Genomic DNA, 23,451 nt, shown 5'->3' with positions numbered 1-23,451 from the left:
TCTGAGTGGGTGCCACAACATGCACGTGTGATATCATAGTTTCATTCCACTTTTAACCTCAGTTTCTACATTTCCTGGCTTTTAAGTACCTAAATATGCAACCTCAGTGTTGTGTCAGCACAAGGGGAAGGTTTTGTATCAAGTTGTAAAAATAAATGCGCTGGAGGGGGCTGAAGTTGTGCAGCAAATGTGATACAAGATTAGAGAGCATGATTTGTGTCCTGAGTTGAAGGGATAACTCCAATGCCACCTAGAAGAAAGATAACAAAAGTGGCACACATGATATTTATATACAAATTTGTGAGTGAAAATAACACAAAGTGATCAAGAAATTATTTAAGGTGGGAAAAGAAGGCCTATCGATCCAAACCTGGGAAAGAAAGGAAACCCAGGCTGGCTGTCAGCAAGCGCATCGATTTATGGCCAAGAGCATTATGAAGAGGCGCTGTGTGCCTGTAGCAGCTAATCCCTGGGGACCGCTCCCGCTGCCTCACCGAGAATACCTGTGCGTTTGGTTTGCAGCGACAGGTTGCTGCTGCCACCCAAAGCCACCCTGTCAAAGGTAACGGGGTCCATTATTTCAGGCAGTGCTCTTATTCTTCTTGCAAAACTCTGAGCTTGGGAGAATATCACTGCTTAGGAATATATTTAATTGCACTGTTAATTGCACTTATGTTTAGTCTGCATTCATGTCAGTGAGACAAGGTCCTGTGTCTGCAGCCTGTTGCTTGTCCTTCCTTGCTTGTGCAAGCCTCTGCCTGGGGTCCCACACAGAGCTCACTGGGTTACCTCTCTCCTGGGACTTGATTTAAAGCCATTTCCAAACACATAGGGAAGAAGTATTATCAACAGTCCTGCCAGATAGGTTCATAAAAGTGTCCAGGTGCCAAATTCAGGCACCAAAGCTGCTGTAGCAGGGTCTGATGTTCATTTGTCCTCAAGACCCACTCGAAGGTCCCAGCTCCTGTGTGCTGGTCTGGTCTTTCTGCTTCCTTTGAAAATGAGTTTGTCTGGGCCATTTCAGTGAGGGTTAATATTAACACTGAAAAATCAATTAAAATGGAAAGAAAAAAAGAAAAAGGAAGAGAGAAGGCTGTCAAGATAAGTTGGGTTCAGATGGGAAGAGAGAAGGCTGTCAAGATAAGTTGAGTTCAGATGGGTCCTGTGCTTGCCCTTCATCTTCAGATGCTGCCTCCTGTGTTGCTGCTCCTTCAGGGTTTTTCCTTATCACAAAACAGGGAAACAACCAGCAATTTGTGAGTTCTCCTGAATTCTGTTTGGTGGACAAAGCTCTCCCTGCTGTACATTTCCTCCTCCTCCTCTTCCTCCTCCTCCTCCTGAGGGCAGGCAGGAGTGTTGTTTCACTGTTCGTAGGGATCAGATCTGGATTGAGAGGTGGCACGAAATTCACCCTGCTTGAGAAGTTAATCTTGCTTGGCCATGCCCAAGAAGGTGTGAAGGGGGAGCTCACGAGCCTCTGGAGGGAAATTGCTCCTTGATGCCCTTTCCCTGGAGACCCTGAGAATGTGAAGCAGTGGCTGCTGCTCTGGCCATTGGGAAAACCAAAAATGTGCCTGCATCCTGCCTCCCTCGCTATGACCAGTTTCTTATCCTGCTCCTTTGAGTCACCCCCTCCACCTCGTGCTCCCTGTGTATTTGCAAGATGCACTGTCTATACAATTTCCTGGTGCACCCAGCATTCCTGGGCTGAAACTTGCTGTGGCGTGCCCTGTTAGAGGCCACCCAGTGATGGAAGGAGGGACTTCTCAGTGTGGCATGGCTCTTCTGATGGTAGCTGCCTTTCTCTCCTGCTGACTAACACTCCTGAGTCAAACTTGGCCATAGAAGTCACGGGCAAGCAATGTAACTTGAGAGCTCTAACCTTATATAGGGAAAGAAATGCAAAAGTCATTTTGGGGTGGGTCTTGTGGCTGAAAAATCACAGGAAAATACATTTGTCTGACCGACTGTATTTGAATGACCAACACATTCCGTCTCAAACACTTTTTTACATCCTTTCCTTTCACTTTCCTTTCTTTTTCTAAACCCCCCCATGTCCCTATAAGCAAAGTTAGAAAGAGAAATGACATTTCAAAGTGAAAAGTAGAAAAAAATTCACTTTGCAAAATTCATGTATGAAGTTTATGGCTTCCCTCTCCCCAGATTATATTTTTTAAATACAGACCTTTAAGAAACCCATCCTGAGCTCCTCTGCAGCCCCACTCACTCCAATCGTGCATGTCTCAGTGAGTTCGTTCTTGGCAAAAGACAACCCAAGTCCCCTCAGGCACCCCAACCCGACCCCCCCTTATAAATAACAATTGCACTACTGCATGCATAGCCCTGAGGGTGGTTAACGTAAGTTTTACTTGGCCATATCTTGTTTCAGAGAAGCAGCCGAGGCCCATACCACTTCTCCAGCTCGTTTCTATTGACCCCCAGCAGGTACTGCAAGTGTTGTGCCCAGCATTTAATCTGCTTCACCATGTAGGAGTTCAGCCAGGCCAGGAAGGAGCAATGCAAACAAAAGCGTTATTAGCATCTTATTTGGCTCTTAATGGGTAGAAAAGATGCAAGATTATTTTGGCACAGTAGCACTTTTTTTCTCCCCCAAAAAGAGAGGAAAAAGGACTTTAATTGAAGCCTGCAATGTTGTATAAATGGAAGATCTAAGTTTTAATTGAAAAATAATTATAACCACTTAATCATTTTAAATGAGGGCTGTAATTGCAGTCAGTTCATAATAGCCAAATACAGACACTTAGATTCCCGCAATAAAGCAGGGATGGTACAGCTTGATTTGCTAATAGCTCTTCCACTTCTCTCCTCTTTTGTCTCAAAGATTAATTCAGGCAAGGGCTATTAGTGCCGTTAATTGGTTCTGCAATTTAGACCTTGTGCTTGTGAATGAGTGACTGATGCGGACCTATCAGCCAATAATGTGAACGCTTTGTCAATGTGTTCCTCATTGTCCAGCTGAACATCACTCCTCCAGCAGCTCCTCTGCCACCCAACCCCAGCTCCCCAGAGGGATCAAGAAGACTGGGTCCCCTCCGGGGTGAGGGATTCACTTAGCTTTAGATAGGTCACCTAGATGTCTTTGAAATTACGGCCGGCTTATGAATAAAATAATTAGGCAGACGAGCCGTCCTCCTTGGCAGGGATGAATCCTGTATTCGGGAGAAATCTTCACTGCCATGCTGGAAGAAGGAGGCTCAGTGGAATTGTGAAGGAGAGGAGATGTGTTAGCTGGAGCACGGATGTTGCTGATGGGATGGGACTGGTGGCTCTGGCTGGGTCCTGTCGGGAGTCTCCTTCTTTGGGGCACCAGGGATGGATAAAGCCAGTCTAAATCACCAAAGTCACAGGCAGAGGAGCAAACCCTGCTCTGAAATGGGCATTATTTTCCACGTGGCCTGTGATGCCAGTGAGGACAGTGGACACAGCTGGCTGGACTTGGGCTAAACAGAGGCCAGTGGCCCTTGGGAAAACACAGGAAGGCTTCAACCTCTGCATAGCCATTCTGTGGGAGATAACTGGCTGAGAAGAGACTGTGCCACTTAGTCCTTACCAGAAACAGCTGTAATTTGAGGCCCAGAACAACTGAAATTGCAGGTCTGAATTCCTTGCTTCGTCTTCCTTTTCCATTATGTCCATTTTTAAATTGGTCTTCTCCCAAAATATTTTATTTCTAAGTTGCATATAATTTATTTCTTTATCTATTATATTAATTTATTAGTTTTATTGCATTATAATAATACAGAACTACAATATTTACGTATTCCATTATTTATTATTGTTGTTGTAGTTGTTGTTGTTATTATTTTCATTGCAATAATTTTGAGGCTGATTCACACAAAACACTGAACCCACCAACACCACCACTTAATTTTACTGAAAATCCCACCATTGTGAGCAGTGTTGGCAGGTTATTTTCCCCCCAAACCAGTTTATTAACACGAGAAAATGAGAATGGAGTGTCCTGACCTGAGTGTCACTTTCTAGTCACCCCAGTTCTCCAGTCTGCATGACCATCAGGTCTACTCAGAGGTGGAAGTTGTGGAAAAAAATCAAACTTATCTGAGTTACTGAGTTTTGGTGATGTGCAACAAGCACGTGAATATTCCCAAGCACATCTTTATGCTTTGATCTTATTTGTAGCATCAAAACTATGTTTACAAGTATGCTTCTGTGGAGTTCAGCTCTGGTGCAGTACTCTTCATTTTGAGAGGAGATGCTGTGAGATCTTTGACCTTATGGAGATGTTTTCATCTCCTGCTGCTTTTTTTTTTTTTAATACCGGGGTGGCAGCTGTTCACAAGTGGTTTAAACTAACATTATTCCACTTTTTAGAAGTCAAAAAAATGTTGTTTTTATAGCAGAAATCTCTCAGACCTAGGAGGTATGTTGGGGCAAGCTTAGTTTTTCTGTTTCAGCTGTTAAATTAAGTAACAGAAAAAAAAAAAAAAAAAAGAGGAAAAATTCACATTTCATTTTTTTTTCCCCTCTTTTGATTGTTTCAATCTGTTCCTTTAAAATGAATAAATCCCACTGATTAAAAACACCTACATTTCACACCAAACCTCATTCTAACACTGTTCATGGGAAGGTGGACCAGTCCTCACTCTTGGATACGGCTTTGGGAATAAAACAGTCTAGGAATAAGCTTTTATGGGAAACCTTGGTAGGGCAGGATGTGTTTGGCTTCAATGCTGGAAACTCGAGGAGGAATGTCTTGGATGGGAAAGGTGGGCAGGGGAGGGGAAACAGCAATGGCAAGAGCCCAGTGTGGTGGTGTGGATTGCACTTCAGCATGAGAAACAGGTGATAAAGGTGCCGATGAGTTTTGAATGAGGGAAATCAGTGGTGCTCTCATGTCAAGCTGCTGGGCTAAGGTGGTTGAAGGAGTTCAGTCCTTCATTATTCTCACTGTAAAATGCTGTCAGCAGATAAAACTCTCCTCGTGGTTACTGCCATGAAATTTGTGCTTGTGAATGATTCTACCCAATTCTTCTAGCTGCTGTAAATTGGCACAGGCATTGAAATAAAATGAGGGGTGATCTGTCCCTTTGCCTGCAGACAGCTTTCCCATGCGTATGTGTCTTTCAGGCCTCACAGGTTGATCAGATGTGAGGCAAATCTACCTTTAGTTCAGTTTATTCAAAGCCATGCCATCTGCCATGAGTCCTGCCTGTCGCCAGGTGACCCTGGTTGTGACAAACATAGTGAGTGTATTTGCGCTCCAGTTTTGGGCTCTATATTTGGCGGTGTGATACCGGGAAAGCTTTCTGTGATTAAGCTCTGTTGACTGATACCGAAAGTAATTGCAGCCACGACACACAGTGGGTGAGGTGTGTCACCGGGGCTGGTATTGCTGTGCCCAAAAAGGGTCTGGGAGAGGGAACTGTGAGAGTGAGCGTGATTCACCAATACTGCTCCTTTGGAGAAAACGAGGAAAACGAAGCAATGCCATATTTAAACCAGAGGACTACTGGTGAGAAACATGGAGTCATCTTTTCCCTTTTTGGTGTCTAGTTTTGGGCACTATTTTTCTTGAACAATGAGGAGCAAAACTCAGTATTAGGCACAATACTGATTTTTGAAACTCTGGGATAAATTTTCCTAGGCAAAAGCAACATCTCCCTTGTAGACACTATCCAAAGAGAGGTCAGAGCGTTGCCCTGCTGTGGGTGTGGGAATGGACTGGACGACTTTCCAAGGTCCCTTTCAACTCCACTTCTTCTAAAGTACCCAGCCTGGACCTCCAAGTGCCCTGCACTGCCAAGACAGGGCTCATCTGTCCTCTCCCTCCCATGAGAGCAGCCCTCCAGCAACATCTCTGACTGCAGCCAGGTCAGCACCTGTGGAAAACTGCACTAGGAAGGAAGTGGTGAGGGATGCGGCAGAATGGGCAAAAAAGACATTACCCAACAAAGAGAGTCTCTAGGAGAAGGTCTGGTCTCTAAGATGTGCTTGTCTCACAGCAATACTTAGTGACATACCTGCTTTCTCTTCAAAAGTGATAGTGAGGATACAGGTTTGCTTCTATGATATTTTTCCTTCAGGCTGTCTGCCAGACTTGGTCAAGCAGCAAAACGAGCCCTCCCCGCTGCTACCTCAGCATCCTGCAGGTGCCCACCACCCTCCCTTTGGCAGCAGCTCCCTTCCCCTTGGCTCCCAGCCTGGCTTCACCATGCAGCAAGATCCATCCCAATGCCTGCCTTGCTGGGGCACTGCCCTTGGCTACATGCTACCCTCTGCTGCACACCATCCTTTGCTCAAATTTTGTGGTCAAGCATGAGGCAGTGGTCTATCCCACAGCCCCCCTGAGCTTGGTTCTGGACTCAGTTGTGTGTAGCTGAGATGAGAGCAGTTTGTAGAACACTTTGTCCTACACATACCTACAAACACCCCCCCCCAATAAAGGGGTGCTAATAAATACCTCCCCACTGGGCTCAGAATTGCCAGCCATGCCAGAAAAGGACTAGGCTCTCCATCATTTTTATCTGTTGCATCTGATTTAAGCATCTCTGTGCCTGCCCCCCTGGAGCGTGTGATTGCCTCTGAAGGTTTAAGGGACTTCTTTAAGGGACCTCCTGGTCCCCAACTGCCCAGGCTGGCTGCACCTCTGCTTCGAAGGAGAAGGTAAACAGAGACCGAGGCGTTCACGCCGTCTGCAACAAACGGCCCTTGGTACTGAGCGAGGAAAATTATCTCACCGAAACAGATAAAGGGAAAGGGTAGGTTTGTATGGCACGGGCCAGACCTCTCCTGACTCCCGTCCATGACGTAGGCTGTGCCTCCAGCTAAAAGTCCCGTCTGCCCTGGCTGCGTGCCCCAGAGCCGGCTTGTGGAGGCTTGTGCGCGCCGAGGGCCTGCCCAGCGAGCCACCAGCACCATGTCCGTCACAATATGCCAGTCCATGGGCTTCGTGGTGTCCGCTTTGGGAATAGGAGGCATCATCGCGTCGACATGCATGGACCAGTGGAGCACCCAGGACCTGTACAACAACCCGGTGACGGCCGTGTTCAACTACCAGGGCCTGTGGCGCACGTGTGTCCGGGAGAGCTCCGGCTTCACCGAGTGCCGCGGCTACTTCACCATCCTGGGGCTGCCAGGTAGGGCCTGCTGGCGGCGAGGGCCGGGAGGGCAGAATTGTGGGTGCAAAGCCTCCCGCCTGGTGCTGTGGGTGCAGAGTGGGGAACCCACCTTTTAGCCATAAGGGACATGGTTTGGAGGACAGGGCCCTTGGAGGCACCTCGGCTCCTGTAGCCAAGCTGGGGTTCAGCAAAAGTCAATATGGGTGACTATGCATTAGGTAGCCGAGCTGTTATCCTGGCAAGGCACCTGGGGCTGACCTGGGTGTACACTCGCACCCCAGCTGCATGGTGTACGTGGCTTCCCACCAGAACCACTAATGTTCCTGGCGTCCGAGAAGATCCTTTTCAAAGAGGATAAGTCACAGTTCAGCTCACCCTACTACTGTATGGGCTAACAACACCAGGCTGGATGTCTCCCTAATTCTCCCTCAGTTCCAGTTTTTCCTTCCACGGGTATCCTTTCTATCCTGGTTGAGCCCAGAGTACCCAGGGCTGTGAACAATTAGGTTGCAACAGGATTATTGGGATTTCCTTCTTGCCTTAATACACTGAGGAGAGGGGCACTTAGGCTATTCTATCCATCTACCCTCTGTGCTTCAACACAAGAACAGAGGGAAGAAGCCGATTATATCAGCAGATATTGCAGAACTTCTGCAAAATGACATTTCCAAAACAGAAATTCACCCACCTCTGGATCCTTATTCCCAGCTGGTGTTAGCATCCTCATGCAGGTGCCAGGGATGCCCATGAGCATCTTCCACTTGCTGGAGCCATGGCTTTCTGTGGCTGTGGATGTCCCCATGTGTTCACACCATGTCCTCGGTGCAGGCATGCATTCTGATAGCAGGACATGGTGCTGATCCTGCCTAGGCATCCTGTCGTGAGGTCCCTGGAAAAAGCTGTGAGTTGCAGCAGGTGAACCACGGACAACATACAAAGGGGGATGTTACAGCAGGGCTTGGATTCATGCTACCACTGTTGTCAAAGTCGAGACGTCTCCCCAGGGGAAAATGAATGCAGCAAGGGGCAGGACAGGTTGGAAAAACTCGGCTCCAGCAGGCTAATTGCTTATACACATAAAGATTAAAGTTGCCTTGCAAGGAACAAATAGAGGTGTAAAAAGCAAATCCTCTCCCCATGTAGTCTTAAGTTACACCCACACACACTCTCCCACCACACACCAAAGAACTTCCTCAGTTTGTCAGCTCTGAAAGCTTAAAATTATGGAGAATGTAAGTCTAGAGAAGGAACAGTTGAACTTTTCAAGTGTTCATCTCCAGGAACTACTTTCATCTCTGCAGAAATTGGAGAATCCCTGAGATTTGGGGTCTTTTTGTTGCTGTGAAATACCTTCAAAAATCTCAGCACTGCAGTGCGCGATTACAGCCCTTCTTGCAGGTCCCAGCCCCCAGAATACTGGCTATAGGATGGGTATTAATTTCCTAAAATGCAAATACAGAACAATCAGGCTGGGGGGTGGATTTCCTGCATTTATCCGACTGGTTGCTGGAGATGGCTCTGTCCCTCCCAAATCCTCTCCTAAATGTTGAGATTTCCAATGAACCGCTCAGCTTAGAGGTTCAACAGAGCTACTGGGTGAATTGCTGGGTTTATTGCACAAACAAACAGGGATTAAAAAAAAAACAAAAAACAAAAAACCAAAAACATATAATAAAGCACAACTTTTAAAAATAAAGGTGGGTGGGATCCTGACACTCCTGAAGTTGCAGTAAAAAACCCCAAATGTGCTGAGGGGTCATTGCCTTCCCCGCTGGTGTGTAGCTATGTGAATATTCATGTGCTTTTGTCCCAACAAGCTGATTTCTGCAGCCAGTGCTATCAGCACTGCCCTGTGAAGCGAGGTGGATTTTTTCTTTCTTTTTAAGGAGCAGGGCTTGCTCTTTTTCTCAAGTCACGCCATGTACCCCCACTTTCCCCTCCGTTATATATCATTTGGCACTGCCAGTCTCTGGAGAAGCTGGTGCAAAAATAAGCTCCAGGCCTCTGGGCTCCATCCCCTGTATTCATCTGCTCCTACGGGCATATCATCCCACCTACTGCTGCTGAAGGGCAGCTGCATCCCAGCCAGAAGGGGGCAAAAAGTGATGCTAAAAATGAAATTATTAATTTGCAAAGAAATTATTTAAGCAGATTGTCGCAACATTTATTCTAACCATGCTGCACCTTGATCTCCATTAAACCCCCCTTGCAAACCGCACCATAGTTAATGGTTTGTCAGCATTTCCATTATAAACCCCTATTTATTATTCTGACAATGGCAATTTATATTGGGAACAATAGTGCCAGAGTGAATAAAAATAATAGGACTCCAGCAAAGCAGCGAGGTGACCTGAGTACATCGGTGAAGTTTGGGTTTCTGAGGATTTTTTTTTTCAATCCCTTGCTCCCATAGCAAAGATTAAACTCGCCTTGCCCATCATCTATCTTCAATTTAGTTGGGAATTTTAATTTCAAATAGATTGAAGAAAAATCAAGATAATAGATGAAAATGAGAAATAACAGGTACTTTATGTCTCTCCCCCTCACTGCTCGGCTATAAACAGTCAGTCTCTGGTGAAATGTGTCACTTGAGATCTAAGCCTGTTTGTTCTGATTTTTCTTTCTCTTATTATTTTTGCTGCTTGTTTTGGTGTGTGGGCAGACCTTAGCGTGACTGTCTGGAGGACACGATCTGAATTTGAACATACAAATAATAGAGAAATAGAGGTAGCTAAGTACTGGTGAAGGTGATCATTTCACCTATTGCAGAAGTCACACTTTCTGCAAAAATGAGAGTTTTTCAGTTGCTTACAAGTTTGTTAACCTACAATAACGTTGGCAGTAATCTTCCTCTTTTCTATTTTGGTCTCTTTTTTTCCAGTCATCTTCAGCTAGAGCTGTTCAGCCATTTCTGAAAGGGCTTTTTGGTCTTGAGACAAAATCCCTTTTGACCCTCCCAGAAAGGCTGAGATATCTCTCAGCTCTGTAACAAAAGGCTGGTGACTTAAAAAATAAGAATATTTCAGATTTTCCAACAGCAAACTTTGAGTCTGAAAGCATCCCATTAAACTTCTGTAGCTGGTAACTTTTAGTGGCTATGCAAGCTTATGTGGCAGGGTATTTGTGTCCTCTAGGCATTTGCTTGGACTTGTCATGAACTCTAGGCTATGAAGGATCTTTTGCTGTCTTGGATTTTTTTTTTTCAGTCTGTTAATGAAATTCTAAGAAGTTTTTATTTTTTTTTTAATTTTTATTTATTTTTATTTTTATTTATTTATTTATTTATTTTATGTACAACCAACTCACATTTTTTGGCATAGCCCTAGGAAAAACCTTGCTCTGGGTTTTTGGGCGGTTTTGTTTTGTTTTGTTTTGTTTTTTGAGATTGGGCAGCCCACTAGCCAAGGAAACAGCATTTCTGCTGGATGTTCATAAGGATGGGGGCTGCTAATTGCTGTGTCAGGGCTGAGCTACAGCTCAGAGGCTTGTGGGGAGGGATGCATCTCCATTCATGCCAGCTCTGCTGAGGGACCTCCAAAACCTGTCTGGACCACCTGAAGACCAGTGGGGTAGAGGATGCCTGAGATGTGATGGGGTGCTGCCACTACCCCTTTCCCCACCAAGGTTCAGAAAGGCTGGGCAGCCCTTCTCATGCTATGGACCTGTGGGCCACATATTTCAGAGGTTGCAGTCATCATAGCAATGGAGGGACAGAAAGAAAAGGGTGGCTTTGCTTTATTTCGGCCTGAACAAGCTGGAACTGACTGGCAGGGTGTGAGCTATATTTGCAGATTTTAAAGTCAACATGAGCTGTAGGTGATTTTTATGGGAGAGGCAGTGATAACATTCAGGAGTTGCAATGGGACCAGTGAACGGTTTTGAGATAATACATAGCTGACGCCTGGGTAGATAAAGCAAGAATGAGCTGAAATAAAGGTTGCAGAGGGGAGTGGTCACAAAGTACCCTTCCTTTTCCTCGTTTGGTATACCTCGGAGTGGGGAGCAGCCCCATTCTCTGCTTCTTGGTGGGGCAGCTTGGTCTTCGTGAGAGATGCGCCACGTCGTGCCCCTTCCTCTGATTTGGCTTGGCATCACCATGCAGCAGGTCGAGCACTCTGGCCCAAAAATTTGACCTCCTTGGTGGAGACTGAACAACAGGTCCATGCTTGGGGAGAGGTTCCCCACCTTCCAGCCACTCTGGGCCATAGACAAACGCCAGGAGTGGCTGGAGGTGGGTATCGGGGTGGTAAAGATGCTGAGACATGCTCTACAGCTGCCCACCATGCAACGATTTTTCAGGTTGTGCACTGAGCCAGCAGTTCAGATAAAACCTCCAGGTCATCAGCTATTATTGGACTGGGTGCTGGGAAAATGGTGCGATGAGATTTTTTTTTGCAAAGGAAAATGTATTTTTCCCCTATCGTGGGCGGCTCAGAAGCAACCATTAACAACGAGCACACTACATTTGGGTTTAAAATAAGAACATTTCAGAAAGGCAGAGAAAATAGGCTGGAGGAAGGATTGGGATGGAAACAGGTTTGTGTGTTTGTTTTTTTTTTCCATAACTTTGCTACAAACAGCCACCAAGGAAGGTACCTGTGGGGACTTTGAGTCCCGTGTCTACAAGCACGATATGAATCGGAGCATGAGAAAAGGCAAGCAGCTAATGCTGGGCTGGCTGGATAGCACCTGAAGCAATATGCCCAGCAATGAGCAAATAAAAACCTCTCCAAAAGTTAAAAATCCTTCAAATACAGCAGTGCCTGGGGTGCTGAGCATGGCTGAGGGTTTATTTGTTGCTCAGCTCAGGACTCAGCATGACCCCCATTGCCCAAGCTGCTGCTCAGCTCCATTTTCTGGGGGGCACTCCTGAGGATATGGGGGAAAATGTCTGTCCCTGCCCTGGTTAATCCTATTCTGAGGCATGATTCAGTTTGGGCCCTCGAAATCAGAGACAGACGGGTTCATCCAGGCTTTCTCGCATGCCTGGAGGCTGTCAGTGATGGTTTTGGACTTCTCCACCATGCTGCATGGTTTTCATGCCCCTGAATAACGTTGATGAGAAGCAGCATTACCACCTCAGCAGCAGAAAACAGCATCCCCAAGGGAAGATTAGTGAGGCAGCGCTGCCTGGGTGGCAGACCACCAGGCCGAGGCACAAATAGGGACAATATGATGGACTGCACTCCTTCCAGCAGGTGTGTGGGACAAGAGATGAGGCTCGGGGTGTGAAATGGTGCAAAGGGAGAGGAGAAGAGAACCTCCTTGCTGGCTGGAAGAGCCGCTCCAGCTGCAGGCAGCCGAAACCAGCAGAAGGGGTCAGAGGAAGGAGTGGTTGCTCCCCTCCCGGCAAAGCAAACACATGGACATGGCATGCAGGAGGGCCACCGCCATCAGTGAGCTGGGTGGAGGTTCTTCTTGAGAAAAAATCAGGAAGAAAATGTTTGTCCTTTGCATTTCCCTCCACTATCTATATATATATTTTTCCCCAAGGGGTTATTTTTAGCTGTGACCAGCCCTGGGGTCCATTTATGTGTGTGTGCAGCTCTGCAAGCCATTGCACGCAAATCCTGCGGGGTGACACCAACCTTGGGAGCAGGAGTGATGTCCTGGAGGAACACCAGTCACTGGGACATGGCTAGAAATGGTCTAGCCTGGAAAAAGAGAGATGTGGCCTCTTGGCACTTGGTGGCAAGAAGAAGGCAAGAGGGAGAGGAGTCCTTCGGACCTGCTGGGCAGCATCAGGCTTGGACATAACCAGCCCTTCCGGAGTGATGCACGGGAATGGGGACAACATTTGGGCATCTCCTTCCTCTGCCCCCATCTGCCATAGGCTGTGGGGCCATAAAAATCAGGATGTGGAGCTGGCTACATTGCTTGTTCTAGCCCTTACTGTCCTCCCGGCTTCCAGGTCCTCCCCAGCCCTGACTTTTCACAATGAATTACCCCAGGTGAGGTATGTTTGATGTTTGTGAGCGTGCCCTCTTCCTCACTGAGGATGAGCAGCTGCTAGCATCTCTCATTCTCGAGGGCTCACTTCCATGGGTTTTGGTCAAACTATTACTTTTGCTGACTACTTCTGACCTTTAGAAATGATGGAGCTGGCCCTTCCCCTGATGTAAACTTGCCAGTGTAAATGACTAAATTTGAAAAAAATTGTTGGAAGCAAAGACATCTTGTGCCTGGCCCTGGAGGGCTTTGATGGCTGTGATCTGTAGCTGTACACAAGATGTGAAATGGCTTTGGTTGCCATAGGAAGAGCTACCAGACTCCAGTGCACTTCCTGCTGCCCACCAGCCCTCTGCACAGTCCCAAAAGCAAAACAGGTGCCCCAGGTTCTCCAGAAGGAATAGCCAATGTGTAATAACCCCACTGTAAGTCATCCATCTGCAGAAATCAGCTTCTCCTCCTTTCCTTGTAACTTTCAAGTGGCGTCATGACCAGGAGATCGTATGGAGAGGGATGGTGGCACAGAGCTGGGCTGGATAAAGCAAGAATTTGTTTCTAGGTCAGGGCTGAACTAAATCTCTCGGAGCAGGGTCTTGGATCAGAAGGGATGAGCGTGAAGTCTGGAGGGTACTTGTATCTCACTGCGCTCCATCAGCAGAGCATCATGGCAGATTTGTATTACTCCCCTGAGCCTAGCACTTCACTGCTGTGCCAAGAGATAATTCATTTCCTAATTCTTATATCCCCTGCCCCATTTTCCAGGACCACTGCCCTACCTAATGCAGACAAGCACCTGCAAAAACGCACTTTCTGAGTGGTCCCTGCCCCCCACATGGGTTTTGGTGGGGCCACATGATGGTGGTGATGGGGATGTGGGTTGGAGGAGAACAGGGCTGGGGGAGCATTGCTGGGTCATTTGGGGGCTCTTGAGCATTTGAGGTGACCTCGGTGATGCTCCAGGAGGCTGCAAGGAGCGATGATGCCCCTGTTTGTGGTGGTGGCCCCATGCCACCCACCGAGCTCATCACTGGTGTCCCTATCCACCTCCACACTTCTTTTACAGCCCGCAGGGATGGCAGGGCATGGAGATGCCCCCATCTTGGCCCGCTGGCAGATTTACTCCCCTGTTGTGTAATCAGAGAGCCAAGGAGGTGGTGAGCTGTGGGTGCTGAGCTCTCCAGGGAACGTGCTCTTTCCCCCTGCCCCTCTCAGCATGCTCACACCGTGCCAAGCACGCAGCAGGAGCCCGATGGGCAGTGAAGGGTTTCGGTGGGGGCCGGCACAAGCTCTGAGTGGGTTGCCCAACACTTGACCGAGCGTGGCTGCTTAGCCTGGGAAGGACAAGCACTTCTAAAGGACAAAAGCTCATATCTCGGGCCCTGCCAGCACAAACCGACCCAGCGAGAGTGAAACCGGACTATCTTGCAAAAACACTTTGTGCAAACACACCGCTCAATGGAAAGCATCTGATAAGGGCTGCTGCGTTTCTGGTGGCTCAGTCGGGAGGACTTCGGTGCTCCCATTAGGTCTGCGACTTCCCTGGGGCTGTCTCACCTCCTCTCGCTGGGGGAGACACCATGTCCACCACCATCTGCCAGGTGATGGGGTTCATCGTCTCGTCGCTGGGGGTTGCGGGGTGCATGGTGTCCACTGCCATGGATATGTGGAGCACGCAGGACTTGTATGACAACCCGGTCACAGCCGTCTTCCAGTATCAGGGACTGTGGAGGAGCTGCGTGCGGCAGAGCTCAGGCTTTACAGAGTGCCGGCCGTATTTCACCATTCTTGGGCTGCCAGGTAGGGCAAAAGATGCACCAGGTTTAACCCAGGAGTCTCCTGTAGTTCTGCACCCACAAACAGGAGCAGAAATCTTAAAGCACTTTGCAAGGAATAAAATTTCCAGGCTTCTCGGTGCACGGGCATAAAAATATGCACGTATTTGTTACCAAAATAATACCTTCACTCGGTGCAGACTACAACTTCGAGCATGTGTAGGTGATCTTTGGATGAGTGCCAGGGGGCTCAGCTCCGTTACTGATGTGAGGAGAGTGAGGATGCTTAGACCTGCAGATATTCTGCCCCTTTGGATCAAAGCACAAGGAAAGCAGCTGCGCGCGGGTATTGTGTTGTTATCAGAATTGCAGGTTCTGCTGAAAACAATTGTATTATTTTTCACATAAAATACAGATTTTTTCTATAATGGAAGAAATCTGCCTCTGAGCAGTACGGGCAGGGCAAGGAGGGGAAGGGTGCGCTCAGTCACCGCAGAGTTTTAGTGGTTGCAGCAGTAGGTTGCAGAGGGGTTTTACTTTCTTGTTTGCTTGCGATTTCCACAGTGTTAGGTACAAAAGGAGCAGTTTTTCCCACATCCATGCATGCGAGGGTATTCCAGTGCTCCCAAGCTAGCTGGAGCCATGGGAAGGGGGCAGCCAGCCCAGCTCCACATGCCTCCCCGTGCCCTATGGCACCCATGCCCTGCCACCAAGCACCAAATAGAGTTCTGAGCGCCTTTTCACTCTTGGTGCACTGTTGCAGCTAGGTGCAAATAAGTGCCACTGCATGCAGGCCTTTTGCATTTAATGACTCGTGCAGAAGAAAGCACAAGGCAAGCTCTCAGCCCGTACCCTCACAGATGCCCACCATCCTCCCCTTCTGCGAGGCAGGAGCAAATGCTGTGTTGAAGACCAGGATGCTGGCGGCGGTTTTTGCCTTTTGAGAACAGGCTGTGACCATCCTGAGGGGTGTGATGGAATAAATGTGTTCCTGGGGCTCCAGTCTTGGGATTGCCAAGTGAATTCTTGCTCATTTTGAAGAACAAAGCTGGTGAATGGCATCACTCCTTATCTGGCCACATTCATTTGACAGAAAAAAATATATTTATTAAACCATACATACACATGTTGATCTCTACATTTACATATCCTAATAGTGCTATGTGTATGCGATTGTACTTTAAAAGAGCATTGAGGCAATGCTAACCATTACTTAGATGCTAATTAATCATTATCAAGATTCTACTTTTCATTTTATTTTTAAGTCATAAAGCAACAAAGAAATGTGCAAAGCATTCACAGACAGTTTCTGTTGTGTCATAGATATTCTGTCAGTTTTATTCTCTTTATGTGCTCATTTAGTTGATGATGACCTTAAAACATAAAGAAGGAATGCCCTAGCTTCAATCTGGTTAACTTAAAAAAAAGCATTTTCCCCTAAACTTTCTATATTTCATTGATCACACTCATCATAAACTTACATTATCACTTTTGTATTTTGTATTAGTAACAGAAATGCTGGTGGTGTTAGTTTGGATGACTTTAAGTTGCTTTTTTTCACTCACCTCTCACTACTCACAGCAACACTGGGGGGAAAGACAGCTCTCCAGTTCCGCTTAGGACTGAAAAACCATAATGATGCAAATTGATTCAAAATTGCAGACTTTTTATTTATTTATTTATTTTTATTTTTTGGTGATGTGCTTGCATTGATACTATTTTCTGGCAGACAATCCCTTTGTATGGAAGTTGCGTGTGTGCAAAACGAGCAATCATATATGCACAAGTATGAGCACAGCTATTGTATCCCATGCAAAATACACGTGCAAAGACAGGCAGGTAGTTTCTGTGCTTGGCTTCAACTACAGGGCAGCATGGTAGCTAGTGCTCCTGGTACAATTATTTTCCTTAGCCTCCTGCTTTGTTTGTCTGTGACCTTCCACTCCTTCCTGCTAGAGGAGGTCACTGCCTTTGAAAAGCAGCTCCCTTCAGAGGACTTCTGATGGATGCCAGAATTCACTTCATACTGCAGTGCTCTCACTTTTGGTCCCAGGATCCCTGTGAAGGGGTCTTAATGCCACAGCAGACCTGAGAGCACTTTCTTTTCCTTTCCATCCCTTTGCAGAAACAATGCATAAGTCACCCTCGTGGCACCGACATCCTGCAGAGAGGAGCGACAGCTGATTGCTTTGCACTTTGTTGTGCCTTGCCATGTGTCCCTTCTCTACTCTTCTCATGGTGGCAAATTGCTGCTTTTCAGTGGAGATCCACCACACTTGGACTTTGGTGCTCCAGCAGAAGTCCGGTGTCTGCAGGAGGTGCTTGGCTTGGCCTGCCCTTTATGCCCTTCCACGGGCACTCAAAGCCCTGGGAACATCTCTCCTGTGAGCCCACGATATCCTGGTGAGGTCTTGGCTTCGGATCACCTATTCTTGAAGGTCTTGAACCACCCTAGTGATAGTACAGAGAGACCAGAAGGTCTGTAGAAAGCATCCCAGGAACAAAGGACTGTACTGGAGACAGACTCTGAAGGCTACAAGGACCTGCCATCAGGATCCGTAGTGTCTTATGCTGCCTTATCAGCCTCTGCTGCCCGTCCTGAAACCAAGCAGTTAGAAAGAAACTTAAGTGATTGTAAAGACAAATGAGTATTGTGATTTTCTTCTCTTTACAGCCTCTCTGCTTTGCATCAGGTGCTGCACGAACACCTTTTGAGGGCTGATAAGGCATATCCGCCAGCTTCTTGTTCTCGGATGAATAATAACTAGTGAGCTCGCACCTGGGGGCTGATGAATGGGAGATTGAAAATCCCAGGCTCGTTAGCACTTGTTATCAGCTGATAAGGGCAAATTGAGTCATAAGAGCAGCAGCCCCAGTGGGACTGCCAGATGGGAGAAGGTGATGTAGTCCCAGTTTGTGGGATGGCAAATGGCTGTTTGTCCAGGTGTTGTGATTCCGGTGTGGTTCTGCTCAGGCTCCATACACCTTGCCATCCTGGGGAGGGTTTATAAACGGTTCCCTTCCCTTCCCCGGGCCAGCCCAGTAAAAGGGATGATGGGCAGAGTTACCGCAGCCGCTGGGGCTGTGGGATATGTTGCCTGTCCCTCTCAGTCACTCACAAGCTCTTGCCATCTTCCCTGAGTGTCATGCAAAGGGAAGCATCAAAACCAAACCCAAGGCTGTGAGAGCTCATGGCAGGGCAAAAAGAGGCTTCAAAGTGTCCTGGCCAAGTCACAACAGCCTTTGAAATACTTTTGACAACATCCTCCCAATGCCCTGCCAGCACTGCCACTTCCCTGTCTCTGCCAGGGTGGGGAGCATCAGGCTGCAGGCAAGACAGGATATGTGCCTGTATTAGAAAATCATCTTGGTGTTCAAATGCCTGGTCTTTTCCCTTCACTTCTCCATTTTAAAAGGTGCATGTTCCCCTTTGCTTTTCCCCCTACTTTTCTATTCAAGCCAGGAGGAGCCTGGAGGGGTTTTGCTGCCTGATGGACAGCAGTGCTCAGCTCCCACCAGCATCACAGCTTGCCTCTAACCAAGCAACCCTGCCTTGATGGCAATGTGCTCAATAAATTCAGGGCTAGGGCATTCGCATGTCATATTAATGAACATGGATGGGTGTATACAAGTCTAATATTACAAATAAGCAATCAAAGGACATGCTGGGGAGGTCGTTGCTGAAGCCTTGTGTCTGTCTCTTGGCGTATGTGCAGTATTGGTCAAGGTGATTTTCTCGTGTCCTGTGCCATGTGTTTTATAAAGGAGGAACATACAGAACTCTGCTTGGAGTCACAGAGTGGTTGGAATACCATGGACAACTGGGTGGAGCTCTCTGTGCTCATTGCTGCCTGGGGAAAAAATCTTTCTCAAATCAGTCCGGTTATGGAAAAATTCCAGCTTTTTTAAAACAGATCAGCCAAACAACAACAGAGCAACAGTGTGATGTAAGTTAGAGGTGCAGCAGTGATGCACATAAATACAGACAGGTAAAATGAGCAAATCCTTACAAATTAAACGAAGAAAAGAAGGTTTCTATTCCACTTTGAAATGCAGGTAGAAAGTTGTGGCATTTCTAACAATATAATTTGGGGCTCCTGCAATATTTAAATTAAAGACCTGATATATTCCTGCAATGTTAAATATCCATTATCACACTGAGAATGAGTAGGAATATCGGTATCTTAAGATAATTTAGGCTTTATTTTAACTTTCTCACATTAGAAAGTCATGATTTTTCCACTCTTATGAAATATTTTTCAATGCAAATGCAATCAGCTGACCTGCTTAATTTTGAGCAGCAATAGAGAAGGCCACCCAAGCCTGATTCACACTTGCCCCAGCTGTATACCAACCCCTTTCCATCAATTTCAGCTGAATAAATCATGACCAATGCCCATGAACATTTCCAAAAAGAAGTTGTTTAAACCTTCAAACTCTTTGGGAACTTGAGATAAACAGCTGCATTTCCAGAGGCATCCCAAATTATGCTGAGAGTAGATGTGGTGCCCGTTTTCCATTGGATGGTCTTTGCTTTAAACAAATTAAACTATTTTAGTTGTTTTTTTTTCCTTTAACATTTTTATTTTTAGATAGAAATAGTCTTAAAAACTTCCCAGGCTCCATCAAAACTCAATTCAGTTGTTCATTGTGGCTCTTGCTAATTTGTTTTGCAGCAATGTTCCAGGCTGTGAGGGCCCTCATGATCGTGGGTATTGTTCTGGGCATCCTTGGCCTTCTTGTGTGCATTTTTGCTCTGAAATGCATTCGTATCGGCAACATGGAGGATTCTGCAAAAGCCAACATGACCCTGACCTCTGGCATCATGTTTATTGTTGCAGGTAAGTGGGTGGTGTTGTGTCTTTCATATGCAAATCATTGTGTTTGCCAGAAATTGGGGACTGGTCCAGTCTTCATCACATATGGTCACAGGCATTTCTGCTGGTAGGACTTGGGATTTTGAAGTATGAAGTTTTATTCTTGCTGCTGGAATGTAAGTATGTGGAAACTGTGTCAGAAATGCAAACACACAGTGGGTCCCCAATTCTCCATAACACACCATGCCAGGACACAAAGCAGTGTCTCAGCCACGCTGTAAGGTGCTTCCTCAAGGCCCAAGGTGACCGCTTGTGCTACGTGGGTCTCAGTCAACCCTTCTGTCTGATTTCAGGTCTGTGTGCCATCACCGGAGTGTCCGTATTTGCCAACATGCTGGTCACAAACTTCTGGATGTCCACAACCAACATGTACCAGGGAATGCAGAACGTTCAGAACAGGTAGGTGATTGTTCAGCTCAGGATGCTGCAAGGTGCAGATTTCCCTCAGGGCCAGGGCATGCTGCAGCTGAAGGAAAAACAAACTCTGGGTGCATATTAATCTGGTCCCATGACTTGGAAGATTCATTGAGTCTAGTTCTTAACTGCACTGGAGATAAGGATAATTAGTCTGAGCAAATTGACTGGGATGTTGATGAAGGAACACCCTGGACCATGGACACGGCAGTAACCAGGCACATTGCTCTTTTGTAGGTACACTTTTGGCTCAGCCCTCTTCGTTGGTTGGGTGGCGGGCGGCCTGGCCCTTGTAGGAGGCATCATGATGTGCCTTGCTTGCAGAGGAATGGTACCAGAAGAATCCCGGTAAGTCTGTCTGTGATGGACACAGGAAGGTATTGCGTGAGGCCTTGGGTGGCAAGATAGCATGCAGCCAGTACACCACAAGACAGGTGTAGGCATAATGACCCCATTGCAAAAGTTATCATGGTTAACAAGTCTTATGAGGAGCTGATGAGGGAAATGGGGTTGTTTAGCTGTAAGAAAAGGAAGTGCAGGGAAGACCTTGGGAGGTCCTTCACTCAGCCAGCAATTTACTCACAGGAAAGAAAGGATAAGTTTACGAAAAAACGTGAGAGAGACTTGTAGCCTGTCTGTGGGTGGTTGGCGCTTAGCATATTCAGCAACTCCAAGTAATGACAGTACAAAGTTTCCCAAAACTCAACAACAAACAGGAGCACAGGGTGCAGCACAGGGGAGTCACAGAGCCCACAGTAGCTGATACCACCTCTCATGTCTCTTCCAGTTACAAGGCAGTGTCCTACAACGCGTCGGGGCGGAACATCTCCTACAGAACGGGGCCCTATAAGGTCGGTTCGGGGTACGAACCTGAAACGAAGACTAGGAAGGGTCCAGGGTATGAAGAAGCTCCTCGAAGCGAGGATGGAGGACGCTCGTACCCTTCAAAATATGACTATGTTTAGTAGACTTTCTGAGCTTGAGATGTGCTATATTTTACAGAACATTTTTCAGTTTAGAAACAAGTATACACAAACAAAGCAGTATGTAAATAGGGTTGTGTTTTGTATTGTTTTTCCCCCACTTGGAGGTGGTATCCTAACCACATTGGTTTTATTTGGTTGATTGCTATAGGCATGCCCTCCCTCAGCATGCCTATAGCAAAAGTAATGTCTATGCTTTCAGAGTAGGACTGTTTCTTCATATTTTACATATAAAATCTAATAGCCAGGACCAGGATTCTGACTTGTGCCATTTTCTAATTCTCATAGAAGTTTTAAATTCCCATTTAGTAATGGTCCTGTTACGTTTGTGGTCACCTTGGATGTCTGTGATTGAAAAACACATAGTGAGATTGTATACAAAAAAGCCTTAACAAATCAAGAAGCTAAACCAAAAACATTGTGAAAAGCAGAAATTATAATCTGGAAATCTCCTGTATTATTTTGTGGTGTATTGAATGAAAACTAAGTCATGTCCCTTTGGTGATGGCCAATGCATACAGACCATGTAGTCATGGCATTTTTTCTCCCTGGGCACTATTTCTACTCAGAAACACCTTTGCTTTGCTGGTGGTACTACAGTGCTGATCTGCTGTGATATTTAATCTGATTTATATTACTTAGACATTTGCTATAACCCGTGATACCAAAGTGTATTTATTTCTTCTGATCTCACTGGGGGATATGTATAATCCATTGTTATTCCTATGCTAGATATTTGCTGTAGTAGCTGAAAACCACTGTGTGTGACCGGTGTTCCTGCAGATGTCATCGTTGATGAAGCCAGAAGAATTTCTCATTTAGAATTAATTAGAGTTACATTTGGAGCAGGAATCTGAGGGAGCACTAGATGTGTAACTCCATATTAACATCAGGACTTTCTTGTGTTAATTCTTCCCCAAATAATGTGAAGATTAAATCCTTGGTGGGACACTGCCCCTTCCAGCCAATCCACAAGAAAGAATGCTGATTTAAAGGGGCTGAAGAAAGAGACGCAAGAACTCAAGAAAGCGCCTATGAGCATAGTGAAGTGTACTAAGGGATAAGTTAAAGAGAGAGAGCAGAAAGAGTCTGAACACTCCAAAGTAGCCATTTTGATAGATTTCTGCAACAGGTTTTTGTCCCACTCTGAACAATTGTAAGATTTCCCCAGGCACATTTGTTCTGGCCAAACACTGATAGTCCCTTGGGTAGTTTCATGTTGTGGAGGCATCACGGGTAGAGCTGAACATTTCCTTGGAGTCTGGCCTTCAGAGGTGGAGGGAGCACCTGGCATGGGCAGCACTGGGGCTGCCGGTCAGCAGAGGTGACCACCATGAGGAGAGGGGGGAAGATCTTCCATCCAGCAGAGGGTCCCGGCCCTTTCTCTGGTGGGACTCTGGTCCCCACTGCCACTTGGGGAAACCAGCGGATGCCAGTGCTGACTCTTCTATTTGTACGAGTGGAGGACTTGTTTTAAGGATTTGTTCTGAACGGAGACCACTTCAGTTGTGCAGAGAGAAACCTTGCCCTCTTTAAAATTAAATATACAGTCTTTTTGGAGGATTTTCCCCCACATCTCAGTATAGACTTAGCTTTTTTGCCTTTTTTCTGCATGCTGGATTTTGTTTTGTTTTGTTGGTTGTTTATATTTTTTACTTTAGTATTAAAAAAGAAAAGGCCTTTGCGACCCCAAATCACTGTTTTCATTTGTTCTTTCCTCGCCATGAACAGAAGTTGACAGCTTTCTTGCTCAGCCAAACTTGCCCCATGTCGGAATATTTGCCCTCACTGTGGAGAAGCTGCCGGGGGAGCTGCACACAGCTGCTCCTGAAACAGATTCATCTGCTTAAAGCATTTGCTGGGTATTCCCTGCTGGAAAACCAAGGGATTTTCCTTGAACTCCCCGGGCGTGCTGAGGAGTGCAGCTCAGCAGGTACCCAGGGCTTTTGGGGGTTGGGACCACTTTGGTCAGCCCAGCATCTGCCTGACTTTCAAGGGAGCAATTAAACACTTCTAAATACCTCATTGTTCTTAGGAGGGCAAAAAAAAAATTGCTGGTATGCTTTCACTCCTGCCAGCTTCCACTGGAAAGGGGCTGAAAAGCACAGGAATGTTTAATTTAGATAGGAAACACTTAAGTGGTGGTTAGGTAGAGGTACACAGGGTAATGAAAAATACAGAAGAATACTCAGAAAAAAAAAAAAAGAAATACTTTTTCATTTAGTGCACTTCATAATTAGTGCATTTCATAATGCACTAATACTGTATTAGAACAACTAAAAGAAGAGAGAAGAGAAGAGAAGAGAAGAGAAGAGAAGAGAAGAGAAGAGAAGAGAAGAGAAGAGAAGAGAAGAGA

The 23,451-nt window shown here is 46.4% G+C and overlaps 1 protein-coding gene across 2 annotated transcripts; it reads left to right on the top strand.

Annotated features, from left to right (window-relative positions):
* Positions 1-6,898: 6,898 nt before the first annotated feature.
* CLDN18 (claudin 18) lies at positions 6,899-22,780 on the top strand. Of its 2 annotated transcripts, none has more exons than XM_013186107.3 (5): positions 6,899-7,118; positions 19,498-19,662; positions 19,992-20,097; positions 20,350-20,460; positions 20,900-22,780. In XM_013186107.3, exons 1-5 carry the CDS (start codon positions 6,899-6,901, stop codon positions 21,075-21,077), a joined length of 780 nt encoding a protein of 259 aa, XP_013041561.3. In that variant the 3' UTR covers positions 21,078-22,780. The 2 variants fall into 2 exon arrangements, with proteins under 2 accessions (XP_013041561.3, XP_013041560.3); XM_013186106.3 differs by lacking the exon at positions 6,899-7,118 and adding an exon at positions 14,333-14,846.
* The last annotated feature ends 671 nt before the right edge of the window (positions 22,781-23,451 follow it).

This window comes from Anser cygnoides, chromosome 9 (assembly GCF_040182565.1).
Source record: "Anser cygnoides isolate HZ-2024a breed goose chromosome 9, Taihu_goose_T2T_genome, whole genome shotgun sequence".
Lineage (NCBI taxonomy): Eukaryota > Metazoa > Chordata > Aves > Anseriformes > Anatidae > Anser > Anser cygnoides.
The sequence above is the reverse complement of the archived record's forward strand: the minus strand, read 5'-3'. Positions and strand labels throughout refer to the sequence as shown.

What these genes read in the sequence shown, in the direction of transcription:
- CLDN18 (XM_013186107.3), top strand. Translation starts at nt 6,899, where the DNA reads ATGTCCGTCACAATATGCCAGTCCATGGGCTTCGTGGTGTCCGCTTTG. An exon ending in CACCATCCTGGGGCTGCCAG is followed by an intron (nt 7,119 to 19,497) that starts GTAGGGCCTGCT and finishes TTTGTTTTGCAG; the next exon opens with CAATGTTCCAGGCTGTGAGG. An exon ending in CATCATGTTTATTGTTGCAG is followed by an intron (nt 19,663 to 19,991) that starts GTAAGTGGGTGG and finishes GTCTGATTTCAG; the next exon opens with GTCTGTGTGCCATCACCGGA.